Source organism: Stegostoma tigrinum, chromosome 12, assembly GCF_030684315.1.
Source record: "Stegostoma tigrinum isolate sSteTig4 chromosome 12, sSteTig4.hap1, whole genome shotgun sequence".
Lineage (NCBI taxonomy): Eukaryota > Metazoa > Chordata > Chondrichthyes > Orectolobiformes > Stegostomatidae > Stegostoma > Stegostoma tigrinum.
The window spans coordinates 76176500-76204378 of NC_081365.1; the positions used below are offsets into that span (position 1 = coordinate 76176500).

General features: G+C 44.9%; 1 protein-coding gene across 2 annotated transcripts; it reads right to left on the reverse strand.

Moving 5' to 3' along the window:
* On the reverse strand, positions 1-27635 carry vegfd (vascular endothelial growth factor D). 2 transcript variants are annotated; one of them, XM_048541454.2, is made up of 7 exons: positions 26935-27635; positions 13973-14165; positions 13692-13882; positions 9781-9923; positions 5095-5186; positions 4862-5003; positions 1-173 (listed from the first exon to the last, which is right to left on the reverse strand). In XM_048541454.2, the coding sequence occupies exons 1-7, from the start codon at positions 27025-27027 to the stop codon at positions 44-46; spliced, it is 984 nt and encodes a 327-aa protein (XP_048397411.1). In that variant the 5' UTR covers positions 27028-27635; the 3' UTR covers positions 1-43. The 2 variants fall into 2 exon arrangements, with proteins under 2 accessions (XP_048397411.1, XP_048397410.1); XM_048541453.2 differs by lacking the exon at positions 26935-27635 and adding an exon at positions 26624-26780.
* Positions 27636-27879: the final 244 nt, after the last annotated feature.

A 27879-nucleotide genomic window follows, 5' to 3' on the forward strand; every position in this document is an offset into this window, starting at 1 on the left:
TGTAGAATTAGCACTTTATTATTGAAGTCAAAATCCATGACTTTCAGTCACCTTCCTTCTGTGTACTACGTGAATGTTTATCCTTCCACACGCACTGGCAATGCTTATCATTGAAGACCTTTCCCGCAACACAGGATCTGCTGTGGTAAATACAGACAGGTCTATCCACACAACTGTAACAGAATAAAGAGTGGCTTAAAAACGCTGTCAATCAATTCACAATTTCAAAATTAATTAATGCCCAAGGAGACATGGGCACAATAACATGTACATATAGTTCATTAATCAACATCCTAATGCATTTTGCAAGAACCTAATGAAACAAAATGAAACATTGAACCACATAAAGAGATACTAGGGCTAATGACTAATGGCTTGATCAAGGACATAGATTTTGAAGAGAGTTTAAAAGGGGAACAGAGAGGTAGGAACACAGATTTAAGGAGAGAATCAGAAAATTTAGGGCATTGGAGCTAATAGTGCAGCAATTGAAATCAGAGATGTGCAAGAGGCCCATATTAGACAGAAAACTCAGGGTTATATGATGGATAATACAAAAGCACAGGAGAATTTGGAAACAGGAACGAGAATTGTACAATTAAAGTGTTGCTTGATAAGGAACCAATCTAGATCAGAAAAGAAAAACAGAAAGCGCTGGAGATACTCAGCAGCATCTGTGGAGAGCCAAACAGAGTTAACATTTTCAGTACAATGACTCTTCTTCACAACACGCAGCAAGGCAAATTGACAAGAATGAGGAAGGAAAGTCACCTAGGATGTAGATCATCAATCATGCAGGCTGAATGGCATTCAATGAGAACTCAGACATGGGCATCAGAATTTTAAATGATCTCTAAGTTTACAGAGGGTACAACATGGGAGAGTGGCCAGGACTGTGGTGGAATAGTCAAGTCTAGGGGCAACAAAGGCATGAATAAATGTTATAGCAACAGGTGAGCTGAAGCAGAAGCAGACACAGGCAATGCGGTAGAGATGGACCTAGGTTTAGGCCAGAGAAAGGAGTCTGTTGTGGAGACTGGAGACAATGGATTCAGACTTCACAATATTTAATTGGAAGACATTTCTGCTTGTCCAGTAAGGAACAAGTAATCTGACAAATAAAGATTTGGAGGAGCAAAAGCTAAGTTGCTGGCAAAGCTCAGCAGGTCTAGCAGCATCTGTGAAGAAAATATCAGAGTTAATGGTTTGGCATAATGACCCTTCCTCAGAACTTGATCTGATTTGAAGGAGGAGTTGCTACCAGCTGAAGTGTTCACATTATTGGCTAACCCAGCCACCAGGAGGGGGCATAGGATGGGGGTCAGTAGTTTAGCTGAATTGAGGTCAAGGGAACAGAAGGTGTCTCATAGATAAGATGAGCCTAGACAGAGCTTGAGAGGAGAGAAACTGAAGTTTCTGATGAGTTCAGGAATAGGGCAGGAAAACACAGAAGTAAGTTTGCCCCAGTAGTATAGAGAAAGGATGATAAATAACCACAAGCTCCTTACACATGTAAGGGAGGATGGGAGAGGCGTTCCAGCGCTGTGTGCCATTAGCAACACAAACTGCTGGTTATGTGCTCCAGCCATGCATGTTGTTGGATAGCTGTGTCCATTCAAGTCTGCAACCCTTCAACTTAAGGGAGAGGAGATGAACACTATACTTGAGCAACAGTCAAGATTGAAGAGTGGACCTGTATCAAAAATGAAGATGAGGATGGGTTTCAGCAAATCAAAAGCTGCATAAATGTGAGAGAAGATGGGCCATAGGTTAGCCAGTTGTAAGTGATTTGGGAGAGATGATATTTTTTATCCCCAAAGGAGGACACAATGGATTAGGGTTGCAGTGAGATTGTGGATGTGGGTGTAGAGTGATGCAAGGACGTGATCAGAGATAGCCTGAACTGCTACAAAACACAAAGGGGGTTGAGGCCAGTTTCTGCTGCCTTTGTTCTTCCAAATGGTAGTGCACTTGTGTTTGGATGATGTTATCAAAGGAATCATGGTGAGCTACCCCTGTGCATCTTGTCGATGGTTCACACTGCACATTGTTGATGGAGGGCGTGCATGTTGGCCAGTTTGTATAGAAGGAGGCAAAACGGTAAACTATAAGGAGAGGAAATCCGATCAATTGAAATGCAGTTCAAAATCCCGAGAAGATGATCACTCAATGCAGACATTAAGGGAGGAAATGAGTGAGCATATACACTTCTATGAACATTTCTATGCTACTCAGGCAGCTGTCAGAGGATGAGGTTTTTAAATGAGAGTACCCTTTAAAAGAAAACAACATTCCATAAAATCTTACAAGAATTGGAATCTCACAGGATTTGGAATTTCACCTAAAGACTTTTTATTTTATGTTAAGAAAAGGTTTACCTGGAGAAGATGGGCCTGTCTATTATTAAACTGGAGAGGGTTCAGAAAATATTTACCACGATGTTGCTGGGAATGGAGGGTTGAGATGTAAAAATAGACCAGAAAGGCTGGGATCTTTTTCACTGGAGGTTGAGGGGTGACCTTATTCATGTTTATAAAACCATGAGGGGCATGGATAAGGTGAATGACAAGGGTTTTTTCCCTAGGATTTGGGAGTTCAAAACCAGGGGGCATATTTTAAAGGTGAGAGGAGAAAGATTTTAAAAGGACACGAGGGCAGTGTTTTTATACAGAAAATAGTCTGTGTGTGAGATGAACTGCCAGAGGAAGTGGTGGTTGCAGGTACGGTTACAACGTTTACAAGACATTTGGATATGTTCATGAATAGGAATGGTTCAGAGGGATATGGGCCAGGAGCAGACAGGTGGGACATGTTTAGTTTGGGAGCACGGTTGGGGGGACATGTTTAGTTTGGGAGCACAGTTGGCATGGACTAATGTTTCCATGCTGTATGGCTCTATGACTATTTATCAATGTTGAAGCACTGACAATGCCCTCTGGCTTTACATTAAACAGCAGCTTCAGCTTTTCACTTCCCAATGCTGGGCTCGCCCTACAGCAGCCCAACATAATGGCTCTAACATACTGGTCACTGCATCCAGTCAGGAGAAGCTGTTGAGTGCAAGTGGGAGGCCCACAGACATTAACAAAACCTGAACCTGCAAATGAGTTTGACCTCTTGATTCTACACCGCATTGAAACATACGCCAACGCTAAAACTTGTTGCCCAAAGTGCCACATCTTTAAAGAGCTACTGCACTGTCTTGATAATCTAAGGAGTCAGCCCCATCATCATTCCTGAGTGTTGAACTTCTATTGATTTGGTTAAAATACTGCCGTGACTTGCCCTCACCTTTTTAACTGCTGGCTAACCTGGGCACCAGGAGGGCACTTGGGGTGATCAGCAGTTTAATGGACTTGAGGTCAAGGAGCAGAAGGTGTCTCAGATAAGGTGAGCTCAGATGGAGCTTGAGAGGAAGCAGGAGAAAAACCAGAGCACATGATGAGTTTAGGAACAGGATGGAAAAACACCCACCTTTACCACCAGCTGCCAGGTACATTGGAAAGATTTGCAGGCTGGTAACCAACCCATTGGGCCATGATAGATAGGTACCTTCCATGGCCATGAGGCCATGGAGTGGGACTCAAGCTAGCAACAGGTGACCCAGAGAACTGAGCACTATCCATTTCCTTTCTATTGAATGGGAAGACCAAACTGCCATTGCTTTTCCCAGATCAGATCTGGATCATGTGATGGACATGGCTGACCCCATGTGATGTGAGCTGCATGGACCCTTACGTTTGGTATAAATATGTTTGCATTCAGAATCCCACTCCTGACTGCTATCGGGGGGAGATTGGTGTGGCAGCTTCCCGCCTTTGGACAAGATTTTCTAACAATCTCTGTACAATACAAAGACTGGGAAACAAGTGAAAAGAGATGTGGAATTGTGCAGTTTAATTTAACAGATTGTTACAGATTAGAGTATCCCACAAGGATGCACCCCATCCCGCTGGCCAATGATGATGCGTTCCCAAAATCAAGAATGTATTGGAAAGTTGTGATTATTTTTATTGAAATGCAATCTGTTTCCAATCTTTCTACAATATCAATATTGTTGGATGACATCAGCAGCAGACTGCTTGTCACTTTTGTGTGAGATTCCTGGTTTTTACGTCAAAAGAAATTTAACCACTGCCTGTAGGAGAATGACCAACAGAGTCTGAAATTGTGTCACAAGAAGAATACATTTGGTCAGAAACTTACAGAACTTTTTTTCATTTAGGGTGTAAGGGAACCATGGCCTCCCAATGCTTTGGAGATTCGAGCTATGTGCAATTCAGCTCGATGAGCTAAAGCACAGAATAGAGTCATGCAGCATGGAAACAGACCCTTTGGTTCAACACATCTACACCAACCAGACATCTCTGTCTGACCTAGTCCCATTTGCCAGCATTTGGCCCATACCCCTCTAAACCCTTCCTATTCATATACTCACCCAGATACCTTTTAAATGTTGTAATTGCACCCACCTCCACCACTTCCTCTGGCAGCTCTTTCCATACCCGCATCACCCTCTGCATGAAAAAGTTACCCCTCAACTCCCTTTTAAATCTTTCTCATCTCACCTTACACTGTCTAGTTTTGGATTCCCCTACCCTGGGAAAAGACCTTGGCTATTCACCCTATCCATACCCCTGCTGATTTTCTGAACATCGGTAAGGTCACCCCTCAGCCTCCGATGCCCCAGGGAAAACAGCCCCAGCCTATTTGGCCTCACCCTATAGCTCAAACCCTCCAGTCCTGGAAGCATTCTTGTATATCTTTTCAAATAGTCTTTGTCAACATAGAGACTGTTTACTCCTGTTGCTGCTTCTGTTTATAGCTCTCGTATCAACTCAGTTACCCTCAGTGATCCTACCTGCAGGTATTCGGATCAAACACTTTTTGTTTCTGTGAGCAAGTTTCATGGCTTTCCATGTTCCTGCATACACAATCACACAGTTCCTCATTGAACTCCATATAAGGCCCACAGATGGCCAGCTCTGCAATTGGAGAGAGTTCTGGACAAAAAAGAGACACATTTGAAAGAGTGCAATGCAGACTGATGTACTTGGAAAAGTACAAGATGTTTGAAATAGCGAGTTTAGTCACCATCTTCTCTTTGAATGGTGGAGGTCACACAGTGGCATTTCTCTTTATCCCAGACCAGGCCCCTGGAGCAGTGATTCTCGTTATACAGACAGCTAGAAGTCAACAGGAGCAGACTGTTAGTCCTTGCCCCAGTCTTTGAATCCACAATGTCTACCACATAGCATTCTGAAATTAAGCAAAATGCTGTGTCCTATTCATTGTATTGTCCCCTTGCAAAAAATAGAACATTCACTCTAACCTCATCAAAAGTAAACAGCTACTTGCTGTATCAAAAGTAGCTCTCGATGCACACAGTTCACATATCCAAACATGAACTATGATTCAGATAGGATTCTTATTGTTCAGTCCCTCAGAATTGTTACACAGATTTGCAATTCCTTTCTCACCTTGTCGGTGCTGTTACTTTGTACCCTAGGACAATGGGAAAGCATGTGTTTAATTCCTCACCAATATGACATGTTCAAAATGGTTGTAGCTTCTTCAAAATACCAGTGACATATTGCTGACTGTAGGCAAAAGTGGGAGCTCGGTGATGGCCCAGATACAGAGAGTTTGAATAAGCAATGTATCTGTCATTTACTAGTATGGTACTTGACTATCACTGTTAAAAGTCACATTTTGCCAAGGCTGTTCTTCTTTAACTCATCTAGATTATTCATGAGAATTACCAAAATAAAAGGGAAACGACATATTTTATACCGAATGAGAAGGGGGTGCTGACTGGTTGACAAGTGGATTCTGCTTAGTAAAGGCATTGCCACAGGTTAGATTGATGATTGACAGTTAACTGCCAAGCTTTGTTTGAATTTTAAACCAGCAAAGTTGACTGTAATTGGTCAACGCATTGCCCTGAGAGATGACCAAGAGACGGCTGTCAGTTATTTTGTTGCCTTCAAAGAGGTAGAGTATATGTACACGTTGTCCCTGTCTTTCACTCTGGTTTTTTTGATGTTGAATAAGGAGATAGGATTATCCAAATATGGGGTCTGTCATTCCCCAAGGAGAATTGGATTGGGACATCATGTTATGGCTGTACAGGACATTGGTGAGGACACTTTTAGAATACTGCGTACAATTCTGGTTGCCCTCCTATAGGAAGGATGTCATTAAATCAGGGTACGGAAAATAATTTACAAAGATCTAGTCAAGACTGGAGGGTTTAGGTTTTAAGGAGAGGCCAAATAGACTGGGACATTTTTCCCCTTAAGCGTGGGAGGCTGAGGGTTGACCTTATAGAGGTTCATAAAATTATGTGGGACATAGATAAGGTGAATACCTACCATCTTTTCCCCAGGTTAGGGGAGTCCAGAGCTAGAATGGATAGGTTTAAGGTGAGGGGAGAAAGACGTAAAAGCAACCTGAGGGGCAATTTTTTTTCACACAGAGTGTGGTTTGTGCACAGAACAAACTACCAGAGGAAGTGATAGTTACAGGTACAGTTACAACATTTCAAAGACATTTGGATAGGTACATATATAGGAATGGTTGCGAGGAATATGGGCCAAATGCAGCCAAATTGGACTAGTTTAGTTAAAGATATTTGGTTGAGTTGGACTGAAAGTCTGTTTCTGTGCTGTAAGACTCTATGATGGGCATTTCACCTCTCACCCGGGAGTATATCCAGCTTTTAAGAGCTGTGGGCTGATTTGATTGACCGTTCGGGAATGGCAGCTCTGTTATCTCAGCAGCACCATTAGCAGTAGTGACCAAGTTAGGAACTACAAGCAGTCCCCAGATTCCCAGTTCCAGGGCCAGATTAAGTGAAAGGAGGAGGCTCATGCAATGAGATTGGGTGGGGAAGTGAGGGCTTTGGGGCATGGGAGAAAAGGGATAGTGTCTTGATGGAGAGGCCAGTGGACATGGAGCACCCACCTTGTGTGAACACCCGGTGAGTAAAAAGAGTCCCAACCCTTCATGCATGAAGGGGGACCTTCTTCCACCAGCCTCCAGATTGGCCAAATGTCTCATTTGGCACCTTATGATTGGACAAAGGTGAGTACAGTGAGAAGGCCATTGGGAAATTCTTCAGGCCCCCTGTGAAAAGTGGGAGAACTGTGACATTTTCTCCAGTTGGGTGGCGGGGGGTGGTATGTGGTCCAAGAACGCACCAAAAAAAATCTCTCCCCACCTTCCAAAGTGTGGAACCATCTTTTACATCCCCAATCCGACCGGCTCCCAATTTTAAAGGCAACATGTCTGACAGTGTGGTACTCCTTCACAGAGGGCCTGAAGTAGAGGCTAGCGATTGGATACTCCAGTGTCTGGTTCAAAAAACAAACACCTTAACTTAAAGATAAGCACCTTCAAGTGTCACTGCATTCGGAAGTTCTACCTGTCCCAGCTGTTAGAAAGGATGGCCTGGTCTTGTAACTATGGAACGCTGTAAGTAGTTAGACCTTCATAGAGAAATTTGCAGCGAGAAACACCTTTGACCACAGGCCTATCAGGATGTGGTCAGCACACAGACCCTGAGGGAAAAGGAGAGGGTTGATCCCCGAGCAGACTGTCAAAGTCATTCGGCAGAATGCCCCATCACCGGAACTTTTCAACAAGCTCCAAGACATCACTTGGCTGGTTGTGAGAAGGGCACTACCCGGTCAGACCTTTCATGTATGCCCAGTCTCTGTGCAGGATGGCACACTGCCCTTGAAGCAGCTGTGGGGGACGTAGACACTGTTGCAGATCTCCTGCTGGAATGTGCCTTCACCAAGAAGATCTGGAGAAAACGTGGAGTGGTTTTTGTCAAGGTTCGTCCCTAGCAGCTCCGTGACAGGGGACTCTGTGCTCCACCATCTGGGGGACGCACCGAGACAAACATCTGGAGGACCATCAACTGGTGAAAGATGCTGTTTGGCTTTGCCCAGTCCTTGTTGGTCTTCCAGAACAAGGAGTAGACCCTGACCGAGTGTTGCAGCCTGGTACATTCCTAGGCCCAGGACTATGTGCTGAGGGGGCAGTGGGGATAGACCACCATCTGACGCTTTCCTGCCGAAGTATAACGAGGGTCCATTTAGCTGTCAGACCCTCTTAATGCCTCAAAATGAAACTACAGGGTGTCCTTTGCTTTCTGCAACTGCAGGGCATGTCAAATTCCCATTTTTTTTTAAGCTGCAAAAACTGTGCAAAACTACTTTGGTACTTGTCTATGTACACAATGGTAATTTTTTTTACGAATAAGACATATTTTTACAATAAAATTAAAACAAAGTATTTAATGTCATTAACCACAGTTGCGTATGCTCTGATGACACACTCCTGGAATGTTAACTCTGTCTTTCTGTCTCTCCCAGGATGCTGACCTGACCAACTTTCTATTTCCAGCATTCCCTGAACTTGCGAACAGTTTTGAAAGTTTACGCTTTTGGTCACACCATAATCAAGTAAGAAGTAAATAAGTGAGGCTATGTGTCGTTGGTGATCTGGTATATTGTCCACACAGCGACTTTGTCATGGTTCACATATTGCTGATTCTGACCATGTGTTACAAAAGCAGTGAGTTACTCTCCATTTTACTTGTTCTCCTCTAAACCCTATCGGGTTAACCTCCGATCTGAGCTCAGCACCTGCACCAGCCAGAAGCAGACCCTTCAGCCCAACCAGCCCATGCCAACTAAAGTAGTCCCACCTGCCTGCGCTTGGCCCATATCCCTCCAAACCTTACTTATTCACGTAGTTTTCTAAATGTCTTTTCAGACGTTCTAAGTCTAGCTGTATTCTAAACGCGGACCACGCACTGTTTAAAAAAAGTGGCCCCTCACGTATTTTTTAAATCTTTCTCCTCTCACCTTAAAAATATGCCCCGTAGTCTTGAACTCCACTCCCTGGTGAAAGGACACCTACCATTCACCTTGTCAATGCCCTTCATGATTTTATAAACCTCCATAAGGTCACCCTTCAATCTCCTTCACTCCAGCGAACAAAGCCCCAGCCTATCCACCCTCTCCTTATAACTCAAATCCTCCATACCCAGCAACATCCTGGTAAATCTCTTCTGAACTCTCCCCAGAGAGGGGGACCTTCCCATAAGAGGGGGACCAGGACGACACACAGTGCTCCAGAAGAGGCCTCACCGACATCCTTTACAACCTCAACATGATGTCCCAACTCCTACATTCAAAGGTCTGAGCAATGAAGGCAAGCATGTTTTTTTTGAAGGGGTGAGGCAATAGTCTAGTGGTATTATCCCCGGACTGATAATCCAGAGACCCGAATAAAAATTCGGGGATGTGGGTTCGATTCCAGCCATGGTAGATGGTGGAATTTGAATTCAATAAAAATATCTGGAATTCAGAACCTAATGATGACCATAATCCATTGTCAATTGTTGGGAAAAACCCATCTGGCTCACTAATGTCCTTTAGGGAAGGAAACTGCCATCCTTACCTGGTCTGGTCTACATGTGACTCCAGACCCACAGCAATGTGGTTGACTCTGAACTGAGGCAAACAGGGATGGGCAATAAATGCTGCCCAATCTGCGACGAAAACATCCCGTTAATGAATAAAGAAAAAAAGAAATGCAAAACGTCTTCTTAACCATTCTGTCTATATGTGACGCATTTTTATTTATGTTAATCATTTCTCTATTTTCAAATAAAGTAAAATTACAACCTCAGAATGGCGTTTGGTTTGATTGCATACTGGTGTTTTAATCAGAGGTATCACTGTGAGATGAATTTTCATTTACCTGTAGTCTTCATGTGTGAGGATCGATCTTCGAATGATGGAATAGGCATGTCGACTGGAGATGCATTTGCAAGAAGTATGGTTTGCAATTCTGACAGTCAATAGCTCTGGTATATTGGTCAGAGGAATGGCAATCTCGAAGAGCTGGAAATACAAGTGAAATTTTAGTGATAAAGTTTCAATACTCATTCCTCATTTTAATGGAATTACTTGGAGTGGAGGAGACTCTGCCTCTGAAGTACTTCCCCTTATTTATCACATGGAGTTTGATTATGTGCTATTTACAACAGCATTCTCTCTCTCAGCTATTTTAGTAAAAGGATTACGTTTGAAGGCAGATAAATGCAGTATGGATGCGATAATGCAATGGTGATGGATATCACAATATAACTTGGTGCAGTGCTAGCATCCCTACTCCTGGACTGACAGGCACGACTTAAGAGTCCCACTCACTCCAGAAGTGCGCGATACCATCTCTGAGCAAGTTGATCAAAATCAGTAGTTATGTGCAGGAGACTATGATGAAAGGATGGAATCCGAGTGCAAGAGGTACTTATGGAGACCAGGATTATAATAAATATTGTCAATAAAGGAGTTTGCAGCAACTCTGAGACTCATGCGGCCACCACTGGCAAGATTTTGCTGCCACTGTCCTCTTTCACTGTAATTATCTACAGGAACTGATTAATCCAGCGTAATAGAGACAAAAAAAAATCATGGAGAAGACTGGAAAAAAACTCAGCAGCTATGCAGAGAGAAACAGGGTTAATGTTTCGAGTCCAATATGACTCTTCTTCAGAACCCGAAATATGTCAAAAAATGATTTTTTAAAATCAACGTTTGAAAGAAGCAGAAGAGGAGCAAAGGGAACAGATGATACAGAGGTCCAGTGCAAAAGAGAGAAAAATCACTTATTGATGTAACCAGAAGAGGCTCTTGTATTGATCAAGGTGTAGTTTATTGCATGTTAGCAGTTAAGGACAGGTTACTCTGATGCGCTTGTTACAGAGACAATGAAGAGGACCTGGATGTTAGGTCTTATTCCCTCAAGATCCAAAACTGTTCTGGTCACAAGTCCACATAATACCACCGAAACAGATGCTGCCTCAGGCCCTTCTCAGTATTCGGCCTTGCTAATCCTTACAGCCTTTTACAATAGAAACCGTTGCAAGCCACATGAGGAGACAAAGGTAGCTCCATCTCTCCAATGTGCAAAACAGAACTTCAAGCCAACATAAAGCAGTGAGCATGCATCACTTATACATTTATACAGGGCATACAGGTATTTCTGCTATAACACGTGTTTCGTTAACGCGAATTGTTTGTAATGTGATGATGAATAATGGACACTGTTTGGATAATGCCAACTTTCTGCTGTACAGGTTTAGCACCTTTCTGTAGCGATTTCTCCTTAACATGATTTCCTAAGGTTCAAGGTCACACAAGAACGCAACTATCGCGTTTTTGGAGAAATACCTGTATTTGTTCTTGGTGACAGAGATCTTACCTACGGCTGGTAAACCAGTTAGGGCCCTGCATTGCCTCCTTTTCAGAAGGCCAGCCACACAAACTATTGATCAGGCAGTTAACTGGACAATAGCGGGCCTTGCCCAAGACCCAGAGCCTTGGTTAGAAGTCCCACCTGCCATAAGAAGCTGGCCAATTAGAAGCTGGTTGCTCCTTATTGCTTGGTAACACCGGCCAGAAGCCAATTATACATCTGAGACCCTGGACCACCAAGGTACCCAGGCCACAGGAGGGGTGGAGGCTGGAGTCAGCAACAAGAGTCAAGGTTGACTCTCAGCAAACACCTTACCCGCATTTTCCAGGTGGCTAGCTCCCTCAGTCTGGCAGAGGGTGCCTTTGAACAAGCAAGGCACCTGCCCAATGGGGTTTGCCTCTTGAGCTTCTCACCTGGACAGCCTGGCACCTACTGCCACCAAACCTGGAAAATGGGAATGGCATTAAACCCATCAACAGTCATTATTATAACAGATTGTCTGATACCAAACTAAAGGCTACCAACCTAGGATTTAACTGCAGATGAACAAGTTGGTATATCTGTCTCTTGTTCAGCTGGTCAGCTCATTTTATGTTCTGTAAGAATATATGGCAGGGTGAAAATGGACATTGATGGAGTTGACAGTGCAGGCTTTCTGGGTCCTCTGTATTTTCCCTTCCAAATGGAATCTGCAGGCTTTCTGTTAGCATGACAGGATAAAAATGCAGATTCTGGCTCTTTAATATCCCTGCACTACTCTACAACAAGAGTCCCAACAATTTCTGTTTCTGTTCCTTCAGCGTTACTGGGTCAAAACCCTGGAATTCCCTTCCTAAGGGCATTGTAGGACTCCCTATACCTGGTGGGCAGCAACAGTTCAAGAAGGCAGCTCATGACCACATCCTCAAGGGGCAACTAGAGACGGGCAGTAAGTGGTGGGCCCAGCCAGCAATGCCCACGTCAATAAAAAGTTCCATTCTGAGACTTGGTGGCCCAAGCATAAGCTCATTACCAACAAGCGGGCAGTAAGGATAGAAAAGGTTCCTGGTCAGCCATGTAATGGGAAGAAGTTGAAGGCCCAGCATCACTATCCAGACTACAACATGTAGGTAAAGAGGTCACGCCAACTCAGAGACCCTTGGGAGACCAGTTGGCTGGTGTGGTGCCAACAGTGTGGGAGTTAGGCGTTGGGGGTTCAATTCTTGGTCTGGCTGGTGTGGAAACAGTACCGACCTATGGTATAGATCATGGTATTATCAGGTTGAAGAAAAACATCTCATTAGTTCATGGATTAAAAACGGATGGAACTTAATTTAGATAAATGTGAGGTGTTGCATCCTGGTAAGGTAAACCAGGGCAGGACTTACACAGTTAATGGTAGGGCCCTAGGGAGTGTTGTCGAACAAAGAGACCTAGGGTTGCAGTGCATAGTTCCTTGAAAGTGGAGTCACAGGTAGACAGGGTGGTGAAGAAGGCACTCGGCACACTTGCCTTCAATGGTCAGGACACTGAGACACATAGGAGTTTGGAGGTCATGTTACGGCTATACAGGACATTGGTGAGGCCACTTTTAAGATACTGCGTACAATTCTGGCCTCTCTCTTATAGGAAATATGTCACTAAGCTTGAAATAGTGTAGAAGAAATTTACAAGGATGTTGCCGGGGTTGGAGGGTTTGAGCTACAGGGATGGGCTAAATAGGCTGGGGCTATTTTCGCTGGAGTGTCAGAGGCTGAGGGGTGACTTTATAGAGGTTTATAAAATCATGGGGGGGCATGGATAGGGTGAATAGACAAAGTCCTTTCCCCTGGGTGGGGGTGTCCAAAACTAGAGGACATGGGTTTAAGGTGAGAGGGGGAAAAGTATAAAAGGAATTCAAAGGGCAACGTTTTCACACAGAGGGTGGGGCGTGTCTGGGACGAGCTGCCAGAGGAAGTGGTGGAGGCTGGTACAATTACAACATTTAAAAGGAGTATCTGAATAGGAAGGGTTTGGCGGGATATGGACCAAATGCTGGCAAATGGGACTAGGTCAGATTGGGATGTCTGGTTGGGAGAGACGAGTTGGACTAAAGGGTCTGTTTCTGCGCCGTACATTCCAATGGCTCCATCTGCCCAATTATGGGTTAATGAAAGGGGAAGTGTATTGTGATTGATAGCAGGCAGCTCCCAGTCTGATGCTCTCAGAGGAACAGCTGATTTCAGTGGAGACTTAAAGCGCGAAAACTCTCTGGAAACCAAGCAGTGAAACACAGAGGCCGTTGCTTCAAAAGGAGGCACAATGGTAACATGAACAGGAAGCTTTTGAAGGAAACTATCTGTACTCAAAGTAGCCAACTAACCGTCGAGCGTGAGTAAAGACTTACGACCAGTGACAAACCACACAGAAAAGCCCAGAGATATGGCAGCCACCTCTTTGCGGATGTAAGATGTGCTGGTGTTCTTGCAAACCAGGCTCTCTTCATTGCAGCACCCACCGCATCGATACACGGACACACACGGAGGCTTGAAGAAAGTATTAGTGCTACGTCCAATCTCCTTAGCAACGTCGACGCAGGATTCCCTGGGGACGCACTGAGTCCTCTGCCACTCATCATCGATAGCTACATTGGAAACAGACAGTCAGCTCAAATGTCCACATTGTCAGGCAAAAGAGAAAGGCAGAAACGTGGCTTGGAAAGAAATGAACTCACATTTGAGCGTGTCGGCATCGTAATATGGAGAAGCGAACCTGGTCGACCGCGATCGTGTGTCAAAGCCGGTCAGGTATTTTAATTTTTGGTGGCATTTCCACCGCTTCCAATCCGAGGAATTAATAATTGACAGCAACTCCCTCACATTGGAAGCAGCTCGGATCTGTTGCTCTAAACTTGCCCTCTTCTGCTTCTGAAAAGGCAAAAACAAGAGAATCATGGTCAATGAAATGTGAGGCTGGATGAACACAGCAGGCCAAGCAGCATCTCAGGAGCACAAAAGCTGACGTTTCGGGCCTAGACCCTTCCCGAAACGTCAGCTTTTGTGCTCCTGAGATCCTGCTTGGCCTGCTGTGTTCATCCAGCCTCACATTTTATTATCTTGGAATTCTCCAGCATCTGCAGTTCCCATTATCTCTGAATCATGGTCAATGGATATTTTTCAGGGTGGAGGAAGGTTTGGACCGGAGTGTCGCCAGGCTTGGTGTTGGAATTCTTACTTTTCCCGTTAGATATTAATGATCGCGGCCCTTGGTGTGCAGAGAACAATTTCGAAGATTGCAGATGACATTAAACTTGGGATTGCACACTGTGAGGTGAACAGTGTGGAACTTCAAAAGGATACTGACAAGTTGATGATGTGGGTGGATCGGTAACACAAGAGGTTCTCTGCAGAGAGATATGAGGTGATGCGTTTCGATTGGAAAAACATTGAAATGAGAGGGACCTGGGTAGACGTGCACTGAGCATTGAAGCTGCAGGACAGATTCAGGGAGCAGGTCATAGAATCCCACTAACAGTGTGGAGGCAGGCCATTTGATTTTACACTGATCCTTCAAAGAGCATCCCACTCAGACCCAACCCCCTACTCTACAACCCTGCATTTCCTTTGACTAATCCGCCTAGGCTGCACACCTTCAGACTGTGGTAGGAAACCCACGCAGACACGGGGAGAATGTGCAAACTCCAGACAGACAGTCGCATGAGGTTGGAAACAAACCTGGGTCCCTGGCGCTGTGAGGCCGCAGTGCTAACCACTGAGCCACTGTTATTATTAAGAGCATGAAGTACAAGAGCTGTACAAAATCAAAATCTAAGTTTTATACTGTTCTGTGGCTAAGAGGCATCCTGCCCAAAGGGACTTGTAAAGCTGTAGCAAAAATGAGACTGTTGCTGCTGTTGTACAGGACTATGTTGGCTTTAGATGACACGTGGCCTTTCACCTCCACTGCAGTATCAGGGTCTTTCTTTCCCAAGAACACTGGCCTTTTGGGAAGGCTGGTGTATTATTTTCCCTTGCCACTGTGAGCTGGAAGAATCCCACTCTCTGGAATTAAGGGAATTTGTTGTTGTAGTTCTTCTCTTCGACAGCAGAGGGCACCCATTGACTGGAGTTTGCAGACTTCCTACACACACATTCCAAAGGTTGCTGGACTCTCAGTGATTGCATGAACAAGAGCCTCACAACATGGCATTTTCTTTTGCATTATTTACTCAGGCTCACGTTTGTGTGATCTGGAAACCCAGTTTGCCACTCAGAAGCAGGTACATTTTCTCATTTGACCAAGGTGGGGGGTGCTCAGTTTATTCCTCATGGAGCTGGCTGAACACAGCAGGCCAAACAGCATCAGAGGAGCAGGAAAGCTGACGTTTCGGGCCTCGACCCTTCCTCAGAAATGGGGGAGGTGGGGGAATGAAACTGGGAAATAAATAGAGAGAGGAGGGGCGGGGCTGGGGAACGTGGGTGGGTAGGGTTAGGTGAGTGCAGGTAGGCAGTGGTGGAGATTAGCCGGTGAGGTGGGTGAGGAGATGGACAGGTTGTGTCAGGTCGATGTGGGGGTGAGAGGGAGGGGTGGTCATGGGATGAGGCCGGAGCCGCAAACCAGAGGAGCAACAACTCATATTCCGCCTACCCACCCACTCCCTCTGCCATTTCTGAAGAAGTGTTCCCGACCTGAAGCGTGCTCCCCTAATGCTGCCTGGCCTGCTGTGCTCCTCCAGCTCCACACTGCGTTATCTCTGACTCCAGCATCGGCAGTTCTTGCGATCCGTCAGTTTATTCCTTGTCATTTGCTGGTGTCCAGTTTATATTCCAACCGAACCATGTTTACCGCAACATGAGACCACAATGTGCATTTTTCTGGGAAGCTCAAGGACTTGAGGTCAAATACACAAGAGAAAAATGAAAACATTAAATCAGATTCTCCCATGAAATATCCAGGAGCTGCACTGAGGTGACACAGGAATCAAAATACCCTCCTCTTCAATGAAGTGAAGAAATCTGCACTCTGTTATTTGAGAAGAATGTTTGTGACAGAACCTGACATATGGAGTTACATCTCCAGCATTTGTAGACCCATCATTTAGACGATCTTAACAAGCCTCTTGAAAGTAATCACAATCCCAGACAAAGATGCAAACTCTCATAGGCTTTTACAAGTCCTAACTAGTCTTTCACTGGAATGTTTAAATGTGCCAAATGTTGCAGCGTCGACAAAGCAGATACATCGGACAAATATCAATGTTTGTGTGGAGGCATCAAGATACATTGAAAAATCCCTTAAACAGCTCCTTCCAAACACGTGACCACTTCCATCTGGAAGGACAAGGGCAGCAGATACAAAGGAACACCACCCATCTGCAAGTTCCCCTCAAGCCCCTCACCATCTGACTTGGAAATATATCGCCGTTCCTTCACCATCGCTGGATCAAAATCCAGGAACCGCTTCTCTAACAGTATTGTAGATGTCTCTACACCCCTGCCAAGGACCACAGCGATTCAAGAAGGCAGCTCAACACCACCTTCTCCAGTGCAATTGGGGATGGGCAATAAATGATAGTGGCAGCCACATTCTACGAATAACTTAAAATAAAACTGTAAAGTTGCACACCCTGTCGCAGAAGTCTATATTAGTCTAGAGATAATGGGAACTGCAGATGCTGGAGAATCCAAGATAACAAAGTGTGAAGCTGGATGAACACAGCAGGCTGAGCAGCACCTTAGGAGCTCCTGAGATGCTGCTTGGCCTGCTGAGTTCATCCAGCTTCACACTTTGTTATCTCAATATTAGTTTAGATGAGCAGAAACATCCTCAAAGACATCAACTCTCTTACAGGTTGAAAATGAGGTAGAGAGTCAGCGAGGTACAAAGATGGAATACAGAGCTTAAAGCATTAGCAGCTAATACTCATACAGTCATGCAGCATAGAAACAGACCTTTCAATTATTGTAGGGAGGCAGTAGCCTGGATGTGAGTTTGCTCGCTGAGCTGGAAGATTAGTTTTCAGACGTTTCGTCACCATTCTAGGTAACATCATCAGTGAGCCTCCGACGAAGCGCTGGTGTTATGTCCCGCTTTCTATTTATCTGGTTAGGTTTCCTTGGGTTGGTGATGTCATTTCCTGTTCTTTTTCTCAGAGGATGGTAGATTGGCTCCAAGTCAATGTGTTTGTTGATGGAGTTCCGGTCGGAATGCCATGCTTCTAGGAATAGGCAGTAGCCTAGCGATGTTATTGGTGGACTGCTAATTCAGAAACCCAGCTACTGTCCTGGTGATCCGGGTTCAAATCCCACTACGGCAGATGATGGAGTTCTTTTTGGATTAAGTTACTAACGATGACCATGAATCAATTGTCAGGCAGATAAAACATCTGGTTCACTTATGCCCTTTAGAGAAGGAAACTGCCATCCTTACCTGGTCTGGCCTCTCTGTGACTCCAGACCTGCAGCAATGTGGTTGACTCTTAACTGCCCTCTGGACAATTAGGGATGGGCAATAAATGCTGCCTGGCCAGCAATGCCCTCATCCCGTGAATGAATGAAGAAAATTCATGCTGACCAGGTATCCTAAATTAAACTAGTTCCATTTGCCTTTGTTTGGCCCATGTCCCTCTAAACTCTTACTACTCATGTACCTGTCCAAATATCTTTCAAGTGTTGTAATTGTACCTGTATCATGGACTTCCTCGAGCAGCTTGTTCCCATGTATGCACCACTCTCTTTAAACTTTAATAAAGTACTTTTTTTCATTCTTTTGTACCTCAAAATGGCATTGGATTATGGTGACAGACCACTTTTCACTGCATCTCCCCAGATATAAGTGAAAATAAGACATTCATTCACCCTCTGTGTGAAAACATTTCCCCTCTGACCTGTTTTAAATCTTGCCCCCTCCCATCTTAAACCCACACCCTCTAGTTTTGGACTCTCCTCTCCTCAGGAAAAGACCTTTGCTACTGACCTTATCTATGCCCTTCATGATTTTATAAATCTCCTTAAAGATCCCCCCTCAGCCTGCAAGGCTCCGGGGATAAAAGTCCCAGCTTATTTAGCCTCTCACTCTAGCTCAGACCCTCCAATCCTGCAACATCCTTGTCAATCTTTTCTATAACCTTTCTAGTTTAACAACATCCTTCCTATAGGAGGAAGACTGCAATTGTACACAGCATTCCAAAAGTGTCCTGTATAACTGCAACATGATGTCCTAATTCCTATAGTCAATGCTGATTAAATATGGGGATAAGCAAGAAACAAAGAAACCTACAGCACAGGAACAGACCCTTCGGCCCTCCAAGCCTGCGGCGATCAAGATCCTCTGTCTAACCTGTCATCTATTTTCTAACGGTCTGTGTCCATTTGCTCCCTGCCCATCCATGTACCTGTCCAGATATATCTTAAAAGACGCTAATGTGTCTGCGTCTACCACCTCCAATGGCAACGCGTTCCAGGCGCCCACCACCCTCTGTGTAAAGAACTTTCCACGCACATCTCCCTTAAACTTTCCTCCTCTCACTTTGAACTCATGGCCCCTAGTAATTGAGTCCCCCACTCTGGGAAAAAGCTTTTTGCTATCCACCCTGTCTAGACCCCTCATGATTTTGTAGACCTCAATCAGGCCCCCCTCAATCTCCGTCTTTCTAATGAAAATAATCCTAATCTATTCAACCTCTCTGCATAGCTAGCACCCTCCATACCAGGCAACATCCTGGTGAACCTCCTCTGCACCCTCTCCAAAGCATCCACATCCTTTTGGTAATGTGGCGACCAGAACCATACACATGGCCGAACCAAAGTCTTACACAACTGTAACATGACCTGCCAACTCTTGTACTCAATACCCCGTCCGATGAAGGAAAGCATGCCATATGCCTTCTTGACCACCCTATTGACCTGCGTCGTCACCTTCAGGGAACAATGGACCTGAACACCCAGATCTCTCTGTTCATCAATTTTCCCTAGGACTTTTCCATTTACTGTATAGTTCGCCCTTGAATTTGATCTTTCAAAATGCATCACCTCGCATTTGCCCGGATTGAACTCCATCTGCCATTTATCTGCCCAACTCTCCAGTCTATCTATATTCTGCTGTAATTTCTGACAGTCCCCTTCACTATCAGCTACTCCACCAATCTTAGTGTCTTCAGCAAACTTGCTGATCAGACCACCTACACCTTCCTCCAGATCATTTACATATATCACAAACAACAGTGGTCCCAGCACAGATCCCTGTGGAACACCACTGGTTACAGGTCTCTAATTTGAGAAACTCCCTTCTACTACTACCCTCTGTCTCCTGTTGCCCAGCCAGTTTTTTATCCATCTAGCTAGCACACCCTGGACCCCATGTGACCTCACTTTCTCCATCAGCCTGCCATGGGGAACCTTATCAAATGCCTTACTGAAGTCCATGTATATGACATCTACAGCCCTTCCCTCATCAATCAACTTTGTCACGTCCTCAAAGAATACTATTAAGTTGGTAAGACATGACCTTCCCTGCACAAAACCATGTTGCCTATCACTGATAAGCCCATTTTCTTCCAAATGGGAATAGATCCTATCCCTCAGTATCTTCTCCAGCAGCTTCCCTACCACTGCCGTCAGGCTCACCGGTCGATAATTACCTGGATTATCCTTGCTGCCCTTTTTAAACAAGGGGACAACATTAGCAATTCTCCAGTCCTCCGGGACCTCACCCGTGTCTAAGGACACTGCAAAGATATCTATTAGGGCCCCGGCTATTTCCTCTCTAGCGTCCCTCAGAAACCTGGGATAGATCCCATCCGGACATGGAGACCTGTCCACCTTAATGTCTTTTAGGATACCTAACACTTCCTCCTTCCTTATGTCAACTTGACCTAGACTAAGCAAACATCAATCCCTAACCTCAACATCCATCATGTCCCACTCCTTGGTGAATACCGATGCAAAGTACTCGTTAAGAATGTCACCCATTTTCTCTGACTCAGCGCATAACTTTCCTTCTTTGTCCTTAAGTGGGCCAATCCTTTCTCTAGTTACCCTCTTGCTCTTTATATATGAATAAAAGGCTTTGGGATTTTCCTTAACCATGTTTGCCAGCAATATCTTATGTCCTCTCTTAGCCCTCTTAATCCTTTTTTTTCAGATTCACTCTACATTCCAGATATTCTTGCAAAGCTTCGTCTGTCTTCAGTCGCCTAGACCTCATGTATGCTTCCTTTTTCCTCTTGGCTAGTCTCACACTTTCACCTGTCATCCATGGCTCCCTAATCTTGCCTTTTCTATTCCTCATTTTCACAGGAACATGTCTCTCCTGCATGCTAATCAAGCTCTCTTTAAAAGCCTCCCACATATCAAATGTGGATTTACCTTCAAACAGTTTCTCCCAATCTACATTCCTCAGATCCTGCTGAATCTCGGTATAGTTGGCCTTCCCCCAGTTTAGTACTCTTCCTTTAGGACCACTCCCATCCTTGTCCATGAGTATTGTAAAACTTACGGAATTGTGGTCGCTATTTCCAAAGTAGTCCCCTACTGTACTTTCAACCACCTGGCCGGGCTCATTCCCCATCACCAGGTCCTGAATGGCCCCTTCCTGAGTTGGACAATATACATACTGCTCTAGAAAACCCTTCTGGACACACCTTACAAATTCTGTTAGAGAAGTGGGAATATCTCAGAGGGCTGTGGGTCCGGACGGAATTTCTGACACTGGGAGGAGGCAGGGCCATGGAGAAGGGAATTTAAATTTGAATTTTTAAATCAGGATGATTCTCAACTGAGAGCCAAGGTGGACCAGCAAGCAGGGTGGACCTGCTACAACTTGGAGAACTGGCCAGCAAGGTTTGGGAAACAGGAGTTATGTCTAGAGATAGCAAAGGCAGTGAACATGTAATACAGCAACAGCATATCCAAAATACTGCAAGTCAGTGCAGCTCAGGAGATTTTGGGATGTGAACAGTGTTAAGTTGGATTGGTTGAGTTCAAAGGAGGAGTTTAGGATGCAGGTTCCAGGGTGTGGGAACTGTTAACAGCTGCAGACCGGAGCAGGGATGGGTCGGGCGTTGGATGTTGGATTAGATTGGATTGAGGGACCGATCTGACAAAAAAGCATTGGCAGAGGACAAATGCACTGGGAAACAGCAAATGACAAATTTTGCATTTCTATAGCGTCTCTCACATCACTTTACAGCCAGCGGGCTACCTCTGAAGTTTAGGTCACCATTGCAAATTACAGAAATACAGCAGCCATTTTGCAAACAGAGAGTTCATAACCGCAGCAATGGCCAAGTAACCTGTAATGTTGTTTCAGCAATAAGCATCAGGACAGTAGGATCACTCTCCTGCCATTCTTCAAACAGGGCTGTGCCCACCCAAGATTCCCCATCCGCGAGACGGCAGCTCTGTCAGATTGGCACTCCATGCAGTAACCTGGCAACCTGGCCTTGGTGCTCAAGCCTGAGATCTGACAGCACAGTCTGAGAATTAGGACCAGACCATGCAGGAGCGATGTTAGGAAGCAATTCCACACACAAAGGGTGGGAGGTGTTTGGAACGCTCTTCCACAAACAGCAGCGGATGCTGGATCAGTTGTTAATTTTAAATCCGAGATAGATAAGATTTTGTGAAGAACGTGGTATTGAGGGGTAATAGATTAGATTAGATTAGATTCCCTACAGTGTGGAAATAGGCCCTTCGGCCCAACAGGTCCAGACCACCCCTTGAAGCATCCCACCCAGACCCATCCCCCTATAACCCACCCACCCCTGAACACTGTGGACAATTTAGCATGGCCAATCCACCTAGCCTGCACATCTTTGGACTGTGGGAGGAAACCGGAGCACCCAGGGGAAACCCACGCAGACACAGGGAGAATGTGCAAACTCCACACAGACAGTTACCCGAGGCTGGAATTGAACCTGGGTCCCTGGCACTGTGAGGCTGCAGTGCTAACCACTGAGCCACCGTGCCACCCAAATATGGGCCAAAGGCAAGTATATGGAGTTATAGGGCACAGATCAGTCATGATCTCGTTGAATGGCGGAACAGGGTTGAGGGGCTGAATGGCCTACTTCTTTTCCTACATTCCAAGGATCAGAGTTTGATGCATCACTTTCCTATCTAAGAGATGAAAATGCTGCCTTCTGATTGGTAGCAGATAAGCAGCTCAGTGGTAAGCACTGCTGCCTCCCAGCACCAGGGACCTGGGTTTGATTCCACCTTTGGGTGACTGTCTGTGTGGAGTTTGCACGTTCTCCCCATGTCTGCGTGGGTTTCCTCCGGGTGCTTCAGTTTCCTCCCGCAGTCCAAAGATGTGCAGGCTAGGTGGATTGACCATGCTAAATTGCCCGTAGTGTGCAGGCATGTGTAGGTTAGGTGCATTAACTACGGGAAATAGTGGGATGGGTCTCGCTGGGATGCTCTTCAGAAGGTCTGTGTGGACTTGTTGGGTCAAATGGCCTGTCCCCACACTGTGGGGAATTCTATCAACCAACAGTGGACCTTTTGCCCAGATCCAGCAGACTCTGAATCAGAAAATCATGAGGAGCATGGAGAAGATGAACAGCCAAGATCTTTTCCCTCAGATGGGGAAGCCCAAAACTGGAGGGAATAGGTTTATGGTGAGAGAAGAAAGATTTGAAAATGACCCAAGGGGCTACTTTATCATGCAGAGGGTGGTGTGTGTATGGAATGAGCTGCCAGAGGAAGTGGTGGAGGCTGGTACAATTACAACATTTAAAAGGCACCTGGATGGGTGTATGAATAGGAAGGGTTTAGCAGGATATGGGCCAAATTCTGGCAAATGGGACTAAGTCAGATTGGGATGTCTGGTTGATGAAGATGAGTTGGACCAAAGGGTCTGTTTCCCTGCTAAATGACTCTAAATGGATTCTCTAATTTGCATTTCTCGCATGCAGTCCTCAGTTGTTTTGTATTATTTTAGAGAAGTTTGCTTTTAGCTCACTGTTTTGAAGTAAGGGATTAACATGACTAGAGGGGGATGGTGATGTAGTGATACCGTGTCTGACCAATAATCATGATGCCTGGCCTAATGTAGTTAAGTAAGGAGACCAAAACTGAGCACATTACTCCAGGTGTGGTAGCACCAGTGATCCACAAGACCAGACTAATGCTCTGACCTTGCCATGGTAGATTTTAGCATCCACTTTGAGTGTGAGAAACCTGGGTCAGAAACAACTGTGCTCAACTTAAATGATAGTTGCAAAGGATTGTAGTCAGGTTTGGCTGGATTGGACTGGGGAAGGAATCTACCTACAAAAAATGGTTGAGAGACAATGGCTGACATTTAAGAGACTCACAGTTAAGATATATTCCAGTGAAAAAGAAGAATTCTAGGATGGGAATAAACCAACAACGGAAGCAAAGGATAGCATCAAATTGAAGGAAAACCACAGAAAGATTAATGGTAAAACAGGTAGTGGGGAAAGTTTTTAAAACCAACTAAGTAACACCAAAAAAAACGTAAAAAGGGTTCAAATAAACTTTAAGGATAAAGTAGCAAGTCAATCAAATTGGACTGTAAGACCTTCTTTAAATACATAAAACGGAACAGATAGAGAATGGTGAATATAGGCCACTTAGCAAAGGAGGTTGCGGAAATAATAATGGGGAACAAGGAATGGGAGAGAGGTGTTGAATAAATACTCTGCATCAGTCTTCATGGTAGAAGAGATGGATAGCGTTCCAAAATTACAAAATAATTGACGGATAAAACGAAGAGAAGATGCAAATACAATAATCGTCACTAGAGAAAAAAAATCTGGCGAAAATAATGGAACTAAAGATCAATACAAAGATATTAAAGGAAGGAACTGCAGAGATAATGGATGCACTGGTAGTAATCTTCACGGAATCCTTAGAGTTGGGAAAAGTCACAGAGGATTGGGAAGCTCCTTATTTAAAAGGTGAAGGAAGATTGAAAAAAAAGTAACAAAAGGCCAGGTAGTATAACATCCGCCATTGGGAAAATGTTAGAATCTATCATGAAGGATGTAAGGGCAGAGAATTTAGGAAAATGCATGATCAAGCAGTGTCAGCATTGGCTTCACAAAGCGGGAGTCATGCTTGTTTTGCTGAATCTATACAAGGCATAGTTAGACCTTAGCTGGAATACTGCAAAGTGTTTTATCACCACCCCACCCCCGCCGATCTAGGGGGAAGATATGTTGACATTGGAGCCAGTCCAAAAAAGAATCACTGAATTCATCCATGGGGAGGCGGTGGCCTAGTGGTATTATCACTAGACTGTTAATCCAGAGACCGAGATAATGTTCTGGGGACCTGGGTTTGAATCCTGCCCTGGCAGATGGTGGAATTTGAATTCAATAAAAATCTAGATTTAAGAGTCTAATGATGACCATGAGTCCATTGCTGTGGGGGGAGAAGCCCCTCTGGCTCACCAATGTTCTTTAGGGAAGGAAACTGCTGGCCTACATGCAATTCCAGACCCACAGCACTGTCCTTGACTCTGAACTGCCCTCTGGGGAATTAGGGATGGGCAATAAATGCTGCCTGGCCAGTGATGCCCTCATCCTGTGAATGAGTAAAGGAATCCTAGCTTTGAAAGGACTGCCTGCCTTTTGAAGAGAGGTTGAACAGGTCAAGCCTGTACACAATGGAGTTTAGGAGAATGAGAAGGTGGTCTTATTGATACATACAACGATTCTTAGGGAGCTTAGGTAGGTGTGGAGAGGTTGTTTCAACTTGTGGGAGATCCTAGGACCACTCTGCACAATCTCAGAATAAGGATTCGTCTATTTAAGACAGAGAGGAGGAGGAATTTCTTCTCTCAAATGTTTTATAAACGTGTGAAATTCTTTTTGTGCAGAGCGCTGTTGAAGTATATTCAAGGCCGAGTTTTTTTTTAATCAGGAAGAGATCAAATGTTTATGGGGAAAAAGCAGGAAAGTGGAGCTGAGGATTATCAGATCAGCCATGATTCCATTGAGTGACACTGCATGTGAGGTCTGTTCTTATGCCAGACAGTCACAGAATGGACCCTTCGGTCCAACTTATCCATGCAGACCAGATATTCTAAATTAATCCTGTCCCACTTGCCAGCATTTGGCCCATATCCCTGTAAACGCTGAGATAGCAAGAACTGCAGACGCTTGAGTCAGAGATAACACAGTGTGGAGCTGGAAATGAAAAAGGGTCTGACCCGAAACATCAGCTTTCCTGCACCTCTGATGCTGCCTGGCCTGCTGTGTTTCTCCAGCTCCACACTGTGTTATCCCTCTTAAACCCTTCCTATTCATATACCCATCTGGATGCCTTTCATATATGGTGATCGTACCAGCCTCCATCACTTCCTTTGGCAGCTTATTCCATAAAAGCACCACCCTCTGTGTGAAAAAGTGGCCCCTCAGGTCGTTTTATAACAAGGTGTAGAGCTGGATGAACACAGCAGGCCAAGCAGCATCATAGGAGCAGGAAGGCTGACATTTTGGGCCTAGACCCTTCTTTCTGATGAAGGGTCTAGGCCTGAAACGTCAGCCTTCCTGCTCCTATGATGCTGCTTGTCCTGCTGTGTTCATCCAGCTCTACACCTTGTTATCTCGGATTCTCCAGCATCTGGAGTTCCTATTATCTCTGACAAAATTTTAACCCCTTGGATCCCTTTTAAGTCTTTCTCCTCACAACTTAAACCTATGCCCTCTAGTTTTGGACTTCCTCACCCTGGCGAAAATGATCTTGGCTATTTACCCTACCCATGCCCCTCATGATTTTGAAAACCTCTATAAGGTCGCCCCTCAGTCTCCAACACTTCAGGGAAAACAGCCCCTGCCTATTCAGCCTCTCCCTGTAGCTCAAACCCTCCAATCTCGGCAACATCCTCGTAAATCTCTTCTGAACTCCTCCAAGTTTCACAACATACTTCAAATAGCAGGGTGACCAGAATTGAGGGCAGCATTCCAAAAGTGGCCTAACCAATGTCCTGCACAGCTGCAACGTGGCCTCCCAACTCCCATATACTCAATGCATTGACCAACAAATGCCTTCTTCGCTACCATGATCTTATGGGAGATGGGACCAAGTCCCAACTTGACAGCTGGTAGAATTTAAATTCTATTCATTAAGTCGTCATTTGAAAGCTCAACTCAGTAAAGGTGACCAATGACACAACTACCGATTGTGATATAAACCCGTCAGGTTCACTCATACCCTTTGCTGAAGGAAATCTGCTGTCCTTACTTGGTCTGGCCTACATGTGACTCAAGCCCACAGCAATGTGATTGACTCTTACCAGTCCGCAAAATTACCAAAGGCACTGCATTTAAGGGCAGTTACGGGGTGGGTAATGAACACTGGTCTTGTTAGTGACACGCACATCCTATAAAAGTATAAAACCATTAAAATAAGAATACCTCATTTTTAACGGCACTGAGTAACAGCACTGATCTGGGCTTGATGGACTGAATGGCCTCCTCCTGTGACTTTTTAAAAAAACACTCTGTGAACTCAGATACAACTCCACAACATGCAAAACACATGAGTTCCCAGAGGAGTCCAGCAGCAAGTCATATAAATCTGCTGCTGACTTCCTTATATATTCGGACAGGAATGCGTGCGATGCAGCGCATGAAGTGTGAGAAATTTTCAATCAGGGTCGTTGACAAATATTTGTTCAGAATGAGATTGGCGACAGGAATTGGTGCAGCGACAGAAGTTCACCTACCAGTCTGGAGTCACGTTCATCGTAAACACCCTGCAAAAGATGGAGAAGTGACAAAATGATGACATGCACACAGACACGGGACGGCAGCTTCATTCTGACACCTTTGATCTAAAGAGTTAATTGTCACTGCGGTGATCTCTATTTCATCAGACTGGGAGAACCTTACAGCGACGGATACAAACAGCTCAGCATTACATTGCTTCACCAGTATGCGAGTTCTTCGAGTCTAATTATTGAAACTGTCTCACAATTTTCAAGCAAAGCATTGTGATCTGCAGCAGATTCGTTACATATTCCAGGCGAAAGTTGTGTCAGGATCCATGGAACGGAAAGGTTGGGATTCAAATGACAAAACTGAGATTGCTATCCAGTGCAGACAATAGAGCCAGGTTCCAGGAAAAGGATCCACAGAACATTGTGCATTCCAGCATCAATCATGTGAAATCCTCAGATTCAGCTCAGACACCGAAAACAAAGCAAGAAAGAAGTGATTACTTCACTGGCGCTAAAATCAACTTTCTCCTTTGTAATCTTCAGCAAAGAAGTGACGGAACTTTCCAGCTACGTTCACCATCCTTCACTTTGAAAGCATGGAATGGGAGCACATCTTCTAAAAGATCCCGGAGTTGTCGATCGCACAGAGCTACACACACACTTTGTCTCAAATATTGTGACGCATCAGACCCCCTCAGAAACTGCAGAAGCATATGGTTTAAATGGGATCCAGACTTCAGTCCGAGCCCGCACTGCTGGCTGCCCTACTGCACTCACAGCATGACAAAACACCAAAGCCACACACCCCCTCCCCACTGACCCACACATTACCCACTGACACACACATCACCCACTGACACCCATCACCCACTGGCCCACACATTACCCACTGACACACACATCACCCACTGACACCCATCACCCACTGGCCCACACATTACCCACACACAC